General features: G+C 56.9%; 3 protein-coding genes across 3 annotated transcripts; all 3 read right to left on the minus strand.

The window, feature by feature from the left end:
* Positions 1-2,375: 2,375 nt before the first annotated feature.
* On the minus strand, positions 2,376-3,940 carry LTHEOB_190 (Golgin subfamily a member 7 Erf4 protein; the record flags this gene model as incomplete). The annotated part of the gene is made up of 3 exons (XM_035510652.1): positions 2,376-2,501; positions 2,559-3,826; positions 3,934-3,940. 3 exons carry the CDS (start codon positions 3,938-3,940, stop codon positions 2,376-2,378), a joined length of 1,401 nt encoding a protein of 466 aa, XP_035372192.1.
* A 1,050-nt stretch (positions 3,941-4,990) lies between these two features.
* Positions 4,991-8,596, minus strand: LTHEOB_191 (uncharacterized protein; the record flags this gene model as incomplete). Its single annotated transcript, XM_035510663.1, has 5 exons — positions 4,991-7,530; positions 7,582-7,969; positions 8,020-8,068; positions 8,116-8,239; positions 8,293-8,596. The coding sequence occupies 5 exons, from the start codon at positions 8,594-8,596 to the stop codon at positions 4,991-4,993; spliced, it is 3,405 nt and encodes a 1,134-aa protein (XP_035372193.1).
* Positions 8,597-10,221: 1,625 nt separating this feature from the next.
* Positions 10,222-12,034, minus strand: LTHEOB_192 (Glutathione synthetase; the record flags this gene model as incomplete). Its single annotated transcript, XM_035510674.1, has 3 exons — positions 10,222-11,370; positions 11,420-11,495; positions 11,733-12,034. The coding sequence occupies 3 exons, from the start codon at positions 12,032-12,034 to the stop codon at positions 10,222-10,224; spliced, it is 1,527 nt and encodes a 508-aa protein (XP_035372194.1).
* Between the last annotated feature and the right edge of the window lie 374 nt (positions 12,035-12,408).

Below are 12,408 nucleotides of genomic sequence, written 5' to 3' on the forward strand. Positions count from 1 at the left end.
TGAACCCTTAAATAAGTTCCTTCAGCAGATAATACTTAGTTTATCTTACTGCAACTGACATGACCAAGCACGAGGATATCTTTTTGGTAGCTGTTTGCCTGCTGCGCGCAGTTCCTCTGCCTGCCGAAAGTGTCACAAAACTCCCCAGCACACTGACAGCTGCACGAGGCCGCTTTCCTCCCCACGGCATAGCAACGACGTATGTCCAAACAGTTAAAAGCACACCTAAAGTTACTTCTTCAATCTCCACATCAAAAAGCATTTCCCGGGTTCTAGCTGAAGCAAAAGCTTCCAAAGGCCACTGCCTCTTGATACACACCAGAGTACACTCCTCGCTCTCCTCTTCCTCCGCTCACCCACCATTCCCAACGACCCGATCTCCAAAGCACACAGCCTTACGAGCCCCCCTCCCCCAGCATCCCCACACGATGATGGCGCCGATCACCGAGTCGGCCCCACTGTCGCGCACCCGATGAATGATTGCCGCTGATCCTCATCAACGACCAAACTTTAGCGCAAGACACCAAGAACAACCCGTCACCACCAAGAAATGATGTTGATGTTCATCATCTACGCACGGTGAGGGTGTTCGAGTCGGCTAGACAACAATGGCGCGCCAAGCAGGTGCGAACGTGATTTGAGATAGGAAATTATGGTGGCGAGGGAGGAAAAGGGAGGGAGACGGAGTAATCCGTGTATTTACTCTGGGAGACAGTGTGCTCGTATGGGAGTCGTGAAGTGCTTCGATACGAAAGCCTCTGTGTTTCATGGCGACGAGATCCAAAGAAACCTGGCTTATAAACACCCACCCTGCTCGATCGATCGTGAGTCGTCATCTGCCGCCCCAATGGCTACCGCCGTCGTCTCTCTCATCAGCCGCGTGCTCAAATAACCTCTTTCCACCCACAGACCCTCCCGCGGCCATGTACATACGCCACAAGCGAACGCCCTACGCAGTACTAAAAAAAAGGTTCTAGAACGCACTGACACCCGATAATGTAAATCTGACAGAGGGAGGAGCCGGCGTCATTGGCTCTCAGCTCACGTCGGTTTCACTTCAGCTCGGTTGGCACCTCGCTTGCTGACACCATCATTGAAAGAGAAACAATCATAATAGATTCATCCAAGCACCGGAGCGCTACTTCCCCGAGAGACATGACTCCCACTACCTCGGTCTATCGATAGTGTGTGGCCACGCCTCATAATTTCTCTAGATGAAAAGGACGAAAAAGACACTGCAGGGTAAGGGGATGAATGAATAATTCCTTTTTCTGCTGCGCGGGAAGCTTTCCCTACAGAGAAATGAGGCTGAACACTGCAACTTCCACATACGGTGATGATGAACCCAGGGCGCGGGAAGCTTATGCATGCATGAGGTGCATGCAAAAGCATCGTATGCAGGGTCCCCTGACGCGAACATGGGAAAAAAAAGTGTGTGTGGCATGCAAGACATGATGAAAAGCAATTACAAGACAAAGCAGGTTGTGCACATCACACTCTCTCTTTCTCTCTCTCTCCTATTCTAGAACTTGGTACCCTCGGCAAATACAGGGGGGCATCGCAGCCGAAGGCTAGCGTGAAGAATAGTAAGGCCCCAGACGTAAGTATACCTCAGCTCTTTCTTAGAAAAAATGACATATGTGGGTAGTTGAAGCTCTCGTTCGGACGTGTATGAATTCCACATTCTCGTCCGCACGATAGCTTCGGCTACCCATGACATGAGCAAAAAAACAAATCCACGCAAGCCATCAGCTGCGAGCGGGGACCCTACGCGCTACTACAAGCGGCGCGAATGTACCAAGGAAGACGCAGCGGATGGACACGATTAAAAGGAAATAAAGTGTTGCAGAGGCCTGAACGAGTCCGGTTTAAAGTCGATCAAGGCGTAAAAACTGGAAAAAGGGAAGAAAAAGGGAAGATAAGAGAATTTCCCTCAGGGTATCATGACTACCAGTTTAGTCCCTCCTTTCAAAACAAAGCAAGAAAGCAAGCCGCAAGGGCTAACGAAAAAGCAAAATTGATCAAAAGGAGTGAAAGAGAAAAAAAAAAGTATTAACAGAAGAAGAAGAAAAGAACACGAAACTTTTTACAGTAAAGAAACGACAACTCCTTCCCTCTCACGCGCCTCCCCCACAGTACGACATGTTCTTTGACTCGTAAAGACCACCAGATCCGCTCTAAAACAAACTCTGTCGTTTCAAGCTCTCCTTCAGCCCCGTCGATTATAACAATCCGTGGTGGTGATATATGTTTAAAAGCCCGAAACCCTCCCTCCCAGACCGTTCGTATTTGGAACGCCAATGCCATGCTTCAATTCGGGAAAAGAAAAAAGTTGAGTTAAGGAAATGAGGTTCGAACGATTGACGACGGCGGCGCTATGCCGTGATATGAGGCAATTGAGGTGCGCCGCTCGAGTTGATTGCGCCGGTAGTAGGCCTGGATCGTATTGAGGCAGTGGACTGCTCGAGGCCGATGTGGGGGTCTGGAATCTGGATGTCGAGCTGTGATATCATTAGCAAACAAAGAAAAAAAAATGACAAGCGTGTGGTAGTACGCACCGTCAAATAACCTGTTCTCCTCAGCGGAATGATCTTGACGCCCTCCTTCGCTCCCTCGTTCCGGTTCCACTCATCAATCCAGTCCTCCAACTCCTTCAGCGCCTTCTTTACCCCCGTGAGACCCAAATCCTCCCACAGCCACAGCGTCGCCGCACCCATAATGGCATCAACCCATGCGCGCGTCGTGTACGGGTCGAAGGCCGCCTGCAACTGCGTGTTGATCCTCTTGATGATCTTTCGGAACTGATCCTCGGTGATGAACGGGTCGAGCACCTCAGGGTACAGGTTTGCAAAGGTCGGCGCCAGATCGCCCGCGATCATCCAGTCGCGCTTGATGCGGATGATGCGCGTAGTGCTGTACAGCGGCGAGTTGACGGGGACGTGCGGATTGAGGTGCGGGAAACACGGGTGCGACGGGCCCCACGCGTACTCGTCCTCGTCCATGCCACCGGCCTCGGACGGCGCCTCTGGGAACGACACGGCCGACGGCTGGCGCGAGCGGAACGTGTCGTGTGGCATGGTGACGCGCGAGGCCGTGTGGTGCAGGCGATGGCCGGCCTCCGGGTCGTCTGGGTTCAGGATGATGCTCGTAGGCCTATCGTCACGCGGCGACGGGTCGAGGCCCGCTATCTTCGCGGCGGTAGGGGCATCCATGGCGAAGGCCGGACTCTTTCCGAATTTCTTGCTCGTCACGCCCGGGGATATGGGCCGTTCGTCGTCCGGCTTCTGTCGCTCGAGGAGCAGGCTGCGGCGTCCGCTCGGCAGACCGACGCTGGCTCGTGCGCTATCTCCAGGTTCGACGGCGAGACTGCTGTGAGCCCTGCTCTGGCGGTGCGGGTCGGGTAGAGGCAGCAGCGGGTATACGTCGCGGCCTTCCTCAGCGGTGGGCGGCGGGGGCAGATCGGTCGCTATGGGGATATTAGGTCCTGGCGGTAACGAGTTGTTGCGTCCTTGGGCTGTCGATGGCGCGGAGACGGGGGTTCGCGGCGACGAATTGAGCGGGTTTAAAAGACGGGAGGCGGGCGCGCCGCGACGGGCGGCAGCAGCGAGCGGGGCGGCAGAGGGGGCTTGTTGGAGCGGCGGTTGCGGGACGCGAGCAGGCGAGAAAGGCGAGAAGTTAAAGAGCCGTTGCGTGAGACTCCAACGGGCGGGCGGCAACGTATGCGCGTGCGGTGATGTTTGTGGAAAGCCCGAGTGGGAGGCCGTCGTGGCGGTGAGCACGTGCTGCGCGGCCGCCGGGTCGGGATGGACAATCGTGCCCGACGCTGCTGTATAGTTTGGGGATGGAAGAAGATTGGTAGTGGTGATTGAAAAGGGAGACGGGCGGCACGGGACCTAACGCAGTCGAGTTGAAGCGCCTGTGTTGCCGAAGGACGCGGCATGGGCGCCAGCCTTTCTCTCTGGTACCGGCGAAAAATGAGCGACTGGCTGCAGGATCGTGAAGCAGCTACGGGCTGGAGGGAGTAGTAAAGAGCGGCCTAGCTACTCGCGTGCCCTGGAGCAGGCTTCGCGCGTTTAAGGCATCTTGTTGCCGGTACGCCGCCAGCCTCAAGCCTCGCACGGCCGCGCGCTCGCTTCCGCCCCATGATGGCGCCTCCCACGCAATCCGGTCGACTCGCAGGCCCCTGTTTGTACGTAGCCAGTGTGACGTCGTTGGCAAAGCACTTGCAGCTTCAGGCCGGTTTGCAATGCGTCGAAATTGCAAACATCATCCGTGCCACCGCTGCCCTACAGCCCATTCGCCGCCCGCCGAGGGGGAGGGCTCGTAACTCACGCCCCAACCTCCCCGAACCACCACCACCACCACGAAAAAAAAAGCCCTGTCTCGTCGCCGCCGCCGCCGCTCGCCACCCCTGAGAAGCACACGCCCCCGTAAGCCGCAGTGGCCGGCCGCGGAACGGCCTGGTGAGCTTAACACCAAAGTTTAAGAGAGAAGAGACTCGTAATAATATACTCAAGAGGTAAGCGTGCTTTATTGTTTTCTTTTTCTTTTGCTTTCCGTTTGGGATCTCCCTTCCCACACCACACGCACAGCTATCTTCCCACTGTCACGCCAAAAAGCACAAACACCCGCCAACCTTGCTTCCCTTTTCCCGTGCACTTCCGAGCGAGCCGAAGGATTTGTGATACGGTCAGATCTCCTCCCGCTTCCACTTCCATTGAGGGTATAAGCCACCGCCATTATTACCAAAACTAGAAACCAGAGAAAAAAATACGTCTATAGCCTCCCACCATTACTTATGATGCAGTCATGCCTGCCAGCATTAATCCCGTCAATGTACTAGCGGTGAAGGCAAAGAATAAAAGAGACACGCGTTCGGCGTGTTACAAGAAAATGCTTCAGAAAAGAAAGGGACCCGGCGCAAGGGGATATGACGCCGGTCTCATGCTGGCGTGCTGAATTTAGAAACGAGTTTCGTGGATCATGCTCCCTATTCGGTCTTGGCGCCCGACTGCAGCCGTCGCAGCCTCTCACGGTGCAGCTGCTGCATCTGGCCCGACCGCATCTTCTCGTGGATCATCATGTCGATGTTCTGCCGGTTGATCTCCTGCTGCTGCTGCGCCCACTCCTTGTTGCGCCGCTGCTCGCTGATCATGGCCGACCGCCGGCCCTCGGTCAGCTCGCGCTGCGCCGGCTGCATCCGCGACTGCTGGTCCTGCTGCAGCGACCCGCGCCACGACGCGAACATCTGCTCGCGCTTGTCCTGCGGCATCGCCGGCTCGCGCTGCGGCTGGTGCGAGTTGAAGTTCTGCGCCGACAGCGCCGGGTACGACGAGTTGCGGTTGGACGCCGACAGCCGGTTCTTCTGGATCATCGCCCGCCGCTGGCTGAGCGGCATGTTGTCCGGATCCGCATCCTCTGCTGCCATCTGCGAGCTTTGCACCGAGTTTGCTATGCTCGGCGCTCTGCTGACGCGATGAGACTGCGGCGTTTGCGCCATGGTGACGGGCGACTGGCCTGGCGCCGTGATGAATGACATCTTCGTCGGCCTGCTGCGCATCCGGCTGTCCCTCTCGCTCATGAGCGTGTTTGTCGGCAGTGGCGTCTGCACAAGTCTGGAAGAGTTGCGTCTCTCGGCCTTCATTTCCTCTGATGGCTGCTCAGCAATGGGCGCGTTGACCGGGCTGGATGAGATCCTCAACCCTCGCGTGCCATTGACCGTCACCGCCGAGCCAGGGCGCGGCACGGTCGCCACCGATGACGAGCTCGAATTGCGCTGAAGGTTGATCGGAGGCGTGTTCGCATTTGCCATTGGTAGCGTGGCGCTCGATGAGTTCCTCGACAGCGGAGCAGGTGTCTCGTTTGGCGGAATGCTCTTCGACTGGCTCGATGACCGGCGGTGCAGCGACTGCCGGTACGGGTTGGTCTGGGCAGGTATCTGAGGTGTCTGGACTGGAATCGGAGGTGTCTGGACGGGAGTTGGAGCTTCATCCCTTGGGTCGACCTCCGGTTCCGCCTCAGCCTCAGGAGCTGGGGCTTCTATCGGCTTCCGCGACGTTTCAGCTGCTTTCTTGAAGCCGAGATCCACCATGACGCCGGGAGACGAGGGTTCTGGAATGCTCTCGAGCTCAGGCTGATCGGCCATACTGACATGCTTGGCCCATTCATTGGTGCGGTATGTTAGCATGACCTTGGACAGCTTGTTGTCGGGCAGGTGGTCGCTCAAGCTACCAACGACGGAATGGGTAATTTCCGACTGCGTGGTTGACTTCTTCGACCGTGCCTGTCTGTCGCTTGCCGATCCCACTTCATCGCGATCCGTTGAAACGACAGATTTGCGGCGATCCTTGCCAGCAGCGGACTTCGTGTAAACTGCTTTGGGGTTGGTGCTAGATGTCAATGAGCGGCGCGCAGTCGGCGTTGACGCCTCACGATTGCCGTCACCCGAATCGATAGTCGTCGATGAATCGTCCCGGGTTTCGTCATCGACGCCATCCGTCTCGGTAGCCGCGCTTTCTGCATGTCCTTGGTTGTTCCCGGGTCGCTCCATCCAGCTGAATGGTGTCCCGACTCTTGAAAGTGCGGGGAGGGAAATGACCTCTTCGTTCATGTCGTCGAGAGTAGCTGCAATTGAAGATGCCCTATCATCGTCGAGGGATGGCGGTTCTATAAGATGTTCTTCCGACGTTGCATGCGAGTTCCTGGCATGGGAGCTCCTCTTCGAGTCCGGTTTCACCGGCAACCGTTGGGCGCTGTTTTCCCTGGTCATTAGATTCTCTGGCATGGAGGCGACAGACTCCTGCTCCGGGAGCTCGGATTCGGAGTCATTTCCCGTGGGTACCACGAAAGGAAGCCGAACCGCTTGAGGACCTCCGGGTGCTTGCATGGAAAGCCGCGGCGAATAGTCGCTGTACGCTACCTGGTCCATTCCAGCACTGTTTTGCATCGAGTCCTGGCGCTTCATCACTGGATCTTGGTGGCTCATGCTGAAGTAGCCAGGCGATGGTGGAAGAGGCCGTCCTTGGCTGTCAATCGGCTGTATTTCGTCGGGGCCTTCAGCCGGAGTGGCATGTTGATCAACGAGCTGAGCCTGGCTTCCTTGTCTTGTGCCGGCCTCGAGCTCGCACATCTCAATGCTCTCTTCGGATGGTGTGCCCTGCGAAATTTCTCGCACGCTGACTGACGCCTTACCGGCATTCTCAGAACCAACGCCGGAATCGAGATGGTCCACGTCGGCGTTCCTTTCGCCGTAGTTCTTATTGCCATACATGGCTTCCCACTGCGCCTTCTCGCGGTCGGTTTCTTCCATAATTTTTCTGCCGGTCTCTTCATCCATGCGGCGCTGTTCCTCCTCTTTCAGCCGACGAGCAGCATCTCTTTGCTCGCGGCGAGCCTTGACCACCTTCCAGAGCTTCATTTGCGACGCAATTCCAAGCAAAGTGATTATGATTATGCAGGCAATCTCGACTCGAATGCCGCGCGTGTGCGGGTATGTGTTGGTAAACAGCGGAAAAGTGTTGTCGTTCAGATCTGCTTGGCGGTTAGTCGGGTGGGATGTCTTGGGTGCGCAGCCTTGCTTACCCCAGAGGTACAACCAAAACTCCTTCAAGCCTGCTCGTGAAAAACAGTCGATTCCAATCACGGTGGCGGTGGCACCAGCGAAAGAGGTGCAACCAATCAACCCGTAGGTACGGGTATAGCGACTGAAAGACAAGCCCCAGCCGACGACAGACAAAACACCGATGAAGATGGCTCTACCAGCCGAAGATGTAATCAGACCGCCTGGCTTCAGGACGAGAAACCACATAGACAGGCAAAAGCCGCCAAGCATGCACCCCAACCCTTCAGTAATGTCTTTGAAGATGTAGGCGACACCGCCGGCTAGCAATGCAGGGATGAATGCAGCAACGAAGAAAGCTCCTTGCACAGCATCGGTGACAGGAGGGTTCATAACATATTCAATAAGGACCTGTAGGGCTGTTAGCATAAAGACGCGCGTCGTCGTGAAGCTTGTCGTACGGTTATGGAGAGTGCGACGAGGAAGCCGACTGAGCCCCCGATGTTTACCCTACATGCTGTCAGTTGGGGTCATGTGAGAGGCGGCGGGGGACCGACCAGAGGTTTTTGATGCCTATGAAAGTGTAAATGGCACCAGTGACCATGAGGACAGCACCGGTGATGCCAATGGCTGGAGTCACTTTGGGAGGGAGCGGAAGGCCATGGCCGGAATATACGGCGGCTGGGCTTTTATTAGCCGGGTCCAGGTCCAATTGGAGGTGCAGGACAACTCACCCGTGCTGGACGCAGCTGGCGCGTCACTGGGAGCTGCCGCGGACGGGACATCGGTTAGGGCAGTAGTGCTGACCGATGCAGTGGCTGAAGGCAATGCGGAGTCCCGAAAACTGGTTTCTGTGGCTGCATGCGAAGTCCTGTCGATCGTCGCTGTCGTAGCAGCCTCGCTGGAGACCTCCCTGGAACTGCGGGCGGTGGCCGTCTTTGTGTCGCCATCTTGCCGAGCATGGAGCAGGGCAGCAGATGTGGAGTGAGCGTAGAAAAGGACAAGCAGCAGGGCAACGATGCTTCTCGAAAGCTGCATGGCGGCCTCGGTATGGGGGATTCTCACGGCCGAAAATGACAACAATTCTGCGCTCCCATGGTAGAGCGAATTTTTGTTGCAGGGGGGAATTGAGGGCTGTGGATTTCCTCAAGCTCCGGGGGACGCGTTCTGAGCGCGTGGCAGGCCTGACGGGTCTTGTCGAGCGCGGGGAGCGGCGATTAAGGCTGAAATGATAAGAGATGTTCTTCGAAGCAGCAAGCAAGGGGAGAAAAGAAGGACAGCAGCGGTGGGAGCAGGTGCGCCGAGGGTAAAGGCAAGTTAGATCATAATGCGGGCATGCCAGACAGCATGGGTAGATGAAGCACGGCCGCCAGCAATGCACCACACTACAAAAGCTTGGGACAGCATGGGGAGGCCGGATGATCTCCGCCTAGATGAGAGATTTGCGGCTCCCGCGAGCATTGGTGGCCAAAAGAGGCCGGGCGGCGCCAATGGCGATACTGGATGGGGAAGCAGAGCGCTCGCATCCAAGCGTCAGGGAAATTGCATTCTCCAGGCCGTCGCCGCCATGGATGTCGGCGCTAAGGCCAACGGTCCGCAGGAGAGCGCGAGAGGCATGCGACTGGTTGAGGCAGGCATATCGTCGATGGCGTGGAGCACACGTTTCGAGGGGCTGGTCGCGGCATCTCGAGCCGTCACGTAGCGTTGCGCGTCGTGCAAGCAGAGCTGGGGCCCGGGCGGGGAGTGGTCGTGAGCGGACGCGGCTGAGGCTGCAGGCGGTGGTCTGTCAAGGTGGGCCTCCTCGTGCCTCGCTGAGCTTCTTTCTGCGCGTCTCAGCTGTGAATCACCGTCTGTGCGTGGCGTCGGGTCGCGAGGCGAGATGCTGCCGGCGCATCACGCCAGCGCCGGCCAAGACCCGTCGCACTCGTGTCGTCTCTTCCGCCCTCACTCCCGCCGCCGCTGATGCTGCTCACTGCGGCCTGGATGACGCGGACTTTGGTCGAGCCTCGCCGGCAGTGGCTGGAAGCCTGTTTCAGCCCGGCGTGTCGCCCTGTCAGCCCGCGTCCAGCGGCGCGCCAGAGTCCGTCAGGCCCAAACGTCAAATGCCAGCCTGCCGCCGCACGAGCAGCGCCGCCCCCTCAGCTCGATGCGCTGTACGCCATCCAGGACCCTGAGCGATCCCGGGCCAGTCTTTGCAAACGCATTGCTTCCGCTGCAGATTGATTATCGTGGCCGCGCATGCAGGGTAGCATTGATTAATTGCCTTGTGCTCGGGACCCGCAACTCTTCACGGGTCACGAAAACGCGCGCCGTCGGTCAGCTCCCGAGAATGGGGCGTTCGCTGGGGGCTGACGGCAATGCGGGATCGCTGCCCGCCCGCACCGGGCCCAGATGTCTTGGACGCAAGAGCGGAGAAGCGCGGATGCGTGCGACCAATTGCCGCCCCTGTCCCGGCCTGTGTAGGCCTCGCGGCCGCGCCATTGGCCCTCTCTAAACACTATTCTTGAGCCCCGGTTCACCGACACAAGTACCCTTGGATTCTCTCAAAGTATCTATGCTTCCAAGCAAGGGAGCACGATGCGCGCGCACTACATCGCCTCCGCCGCCCGGTCCCGCCCTTTGCCGTAGCTAGAGGCTGAACGATAGCCGGGAGGATCGCAGGATTACATCTCTACCAGACAGCAGCTGTCGACGGCCCCAAATCCCGCGGCGACCCCGCCTTCTTCACTCTGGTCTCCTTTGGTCCTAAGCAGATATCCAGCCTCCCGGTTTTCCAGGATTTCGTCTTTTTTCCAAAGGCAAACGCCATAGATGCCCAGTTCGCAGATTACCCCGCCCTTCTGAACTTCCCCGTTGCGGATGATGACATTGCTCTGCGCCGGCGGCTCGATCATCTCCATCAAGATGTACGCCGGCCAGTGCGATTCCGGCAGCTGAGCCAGGAAGGGAGGTATCGCGCCCCGGTAGATGTTGTTGCCGCCACCTTCGCGCTGCGGCTTCAACACGTAGCGCTGCGCCGTCGCCGGATCCGTGGCAAGCCGACGCGCTTCCAGCCCCGCCTCGCTCTTGTCCATGGGGTAGATAGGGGCGAATGTTTGCAGCACACGTGCCGCGGTGCTCTCATTGGGCAGGAACCGAGCCAGGTGAGGCGAGTGAGGGGTGGCAAGCACCTGCTGAACCTTCTTGCAGCCCGCGAGCTGGAGCAAAATGCTCGGACACTTGATGGCCCGGCTGCGTTCCAAATGCAAGCGTGCGGTCCACTCTGCATCCGTAGGGAAGTCATCCGGTGAGTAGCCAGCGCGGTAGTAGACTGTGGTGACCTCGAATGCCTTGTCAGGCGTGTGAGGAGGATGGTATATCAGATTACGCTCAGAGTCCAGCTTCGTGTAGGAGAGGACTTTGTTGAACGGCACGCGGAACGTTCGCACGCCATTCTCCACGAACAAGGAGTACTCAAGGTGTCTCTGGTCAAAGACGTTCCTCTCCGGATCCTGGACCACGAACAGCACGCACAGCGGGTTCGACGATTTCGAAGTTCCGTAAGCTTTGTGCGCTGCCGCCAGCCCCGCAGCCAAGGACGGCACAGATTGGCTTTGGGGCAGGGAGTCCTGCTTGATGACTGAGCCAGCCTCGGCCGGGTATGCATCGATCGAGTTAAGATATTTATGCAAGGCTGAAACCTGAGAAGAAAGGCCACCGAACGAAGAAGCAATCGTGTTGAATTCGACCTGCTTGATCTGCGGCTTTGCATTACCGCTTGAAGGATCCAAGTGGACCATGTAGTCGGAGCGAAAGAGGCCCAGAGTCATGTCCTGCAAGGATATCAGAACCTCATCAGACAAATCGAGCGATTTCGTATACCTGAACGTATCCATCCTTCTTCACATCAAGATGCACCTGCCAAAGCTTTGCGACAAAATCGTCAACCTCCAGCAGTCTGTGAAAGCATTATGTCAGTTCACCCCCACTTTTCATATTTTGCATCCAAATGAAACGTGAGAATCTTGGCAGCCTTCGACCGGGTTGTGCAGAAGTCTCGATTTGAGAAATGAGCGGGTCTTGTCATTCGAAATGAAACTGGTGTGGGGTGATGTTACATAGAAAAGGATGCACACATTCTGACTCGTACAAATAGATACTTCAATGCTGCGCACTGGGGCATGAATAAACTCACTCTTCCACTATCGATTTCAGCCACTCCTCATCCCTGGCGATGGCCGAATAGAGCTCATTATAGGCCTTCTGAATGGTAAAGCCCTCGTCGAAGCATTGACGAGGGAACAAGCTAGGAAACAGCGTCACCGGCGCAGTCGACGCGAGTACTCCAGAGGGATCTTGGGCCGCCGAGACGAAAGACGGCGGTGGCCTCACAGCAAGACCGTGGGCTATAGACCAGTCATTGAGATTGGTCAGCAAGAATTGGGCCTGTTCCTCGGTGATATCAGGCGGGTAGGCGGGGTATCTTGACTTCGTCATGGTGAAGATGGCGAGGTCCTCCGGTTGCGGCTCAGCGTCTTTGACCGGTCTAGCGAAAGAGAAGTCTATAAATGATCAAGAAGAGGAGGAGGAGGAGAGAAGGAAGGCGTGGCTGATGCTGTCGCGGTGGCATTCACGGCGACTTCTGACAAAGCAGCCGCGTGATGCCGCTATGTGAAAGACCCCGCGCTTGCCTTAACAGGCGCGCTAAGCGAGCACGACAGCTTTAGCCTTGATGCCCCCTTGCGCCAATCGCCAGCTTCCACGTATTTTTGCCTTCTAGGGCTTCTAATACGACAACCCCTAGAAATGTTAAAGGCATTCTGTAGAAGCAATAACATCTTAGAAAATTAACTACCACAGATTTTTAGACT

The sequence above is a fragment of the Lasiodiplodia theobromae genome (genome assembly GCF_012971845.1).
Source record: "Lasiodiplodia theobromae strain AM2As chromosome Unknown scaffold_1, whole genome shotgun sequence".
Classification (NCBI taxonomy): Eukaryota; Fungi; Ascomycota; class Dothideomycetes; order Botryosphaeriales; family Botryosphaeriaceae; genus Lasiodiplodia; species Lasiodiplodia theobromae.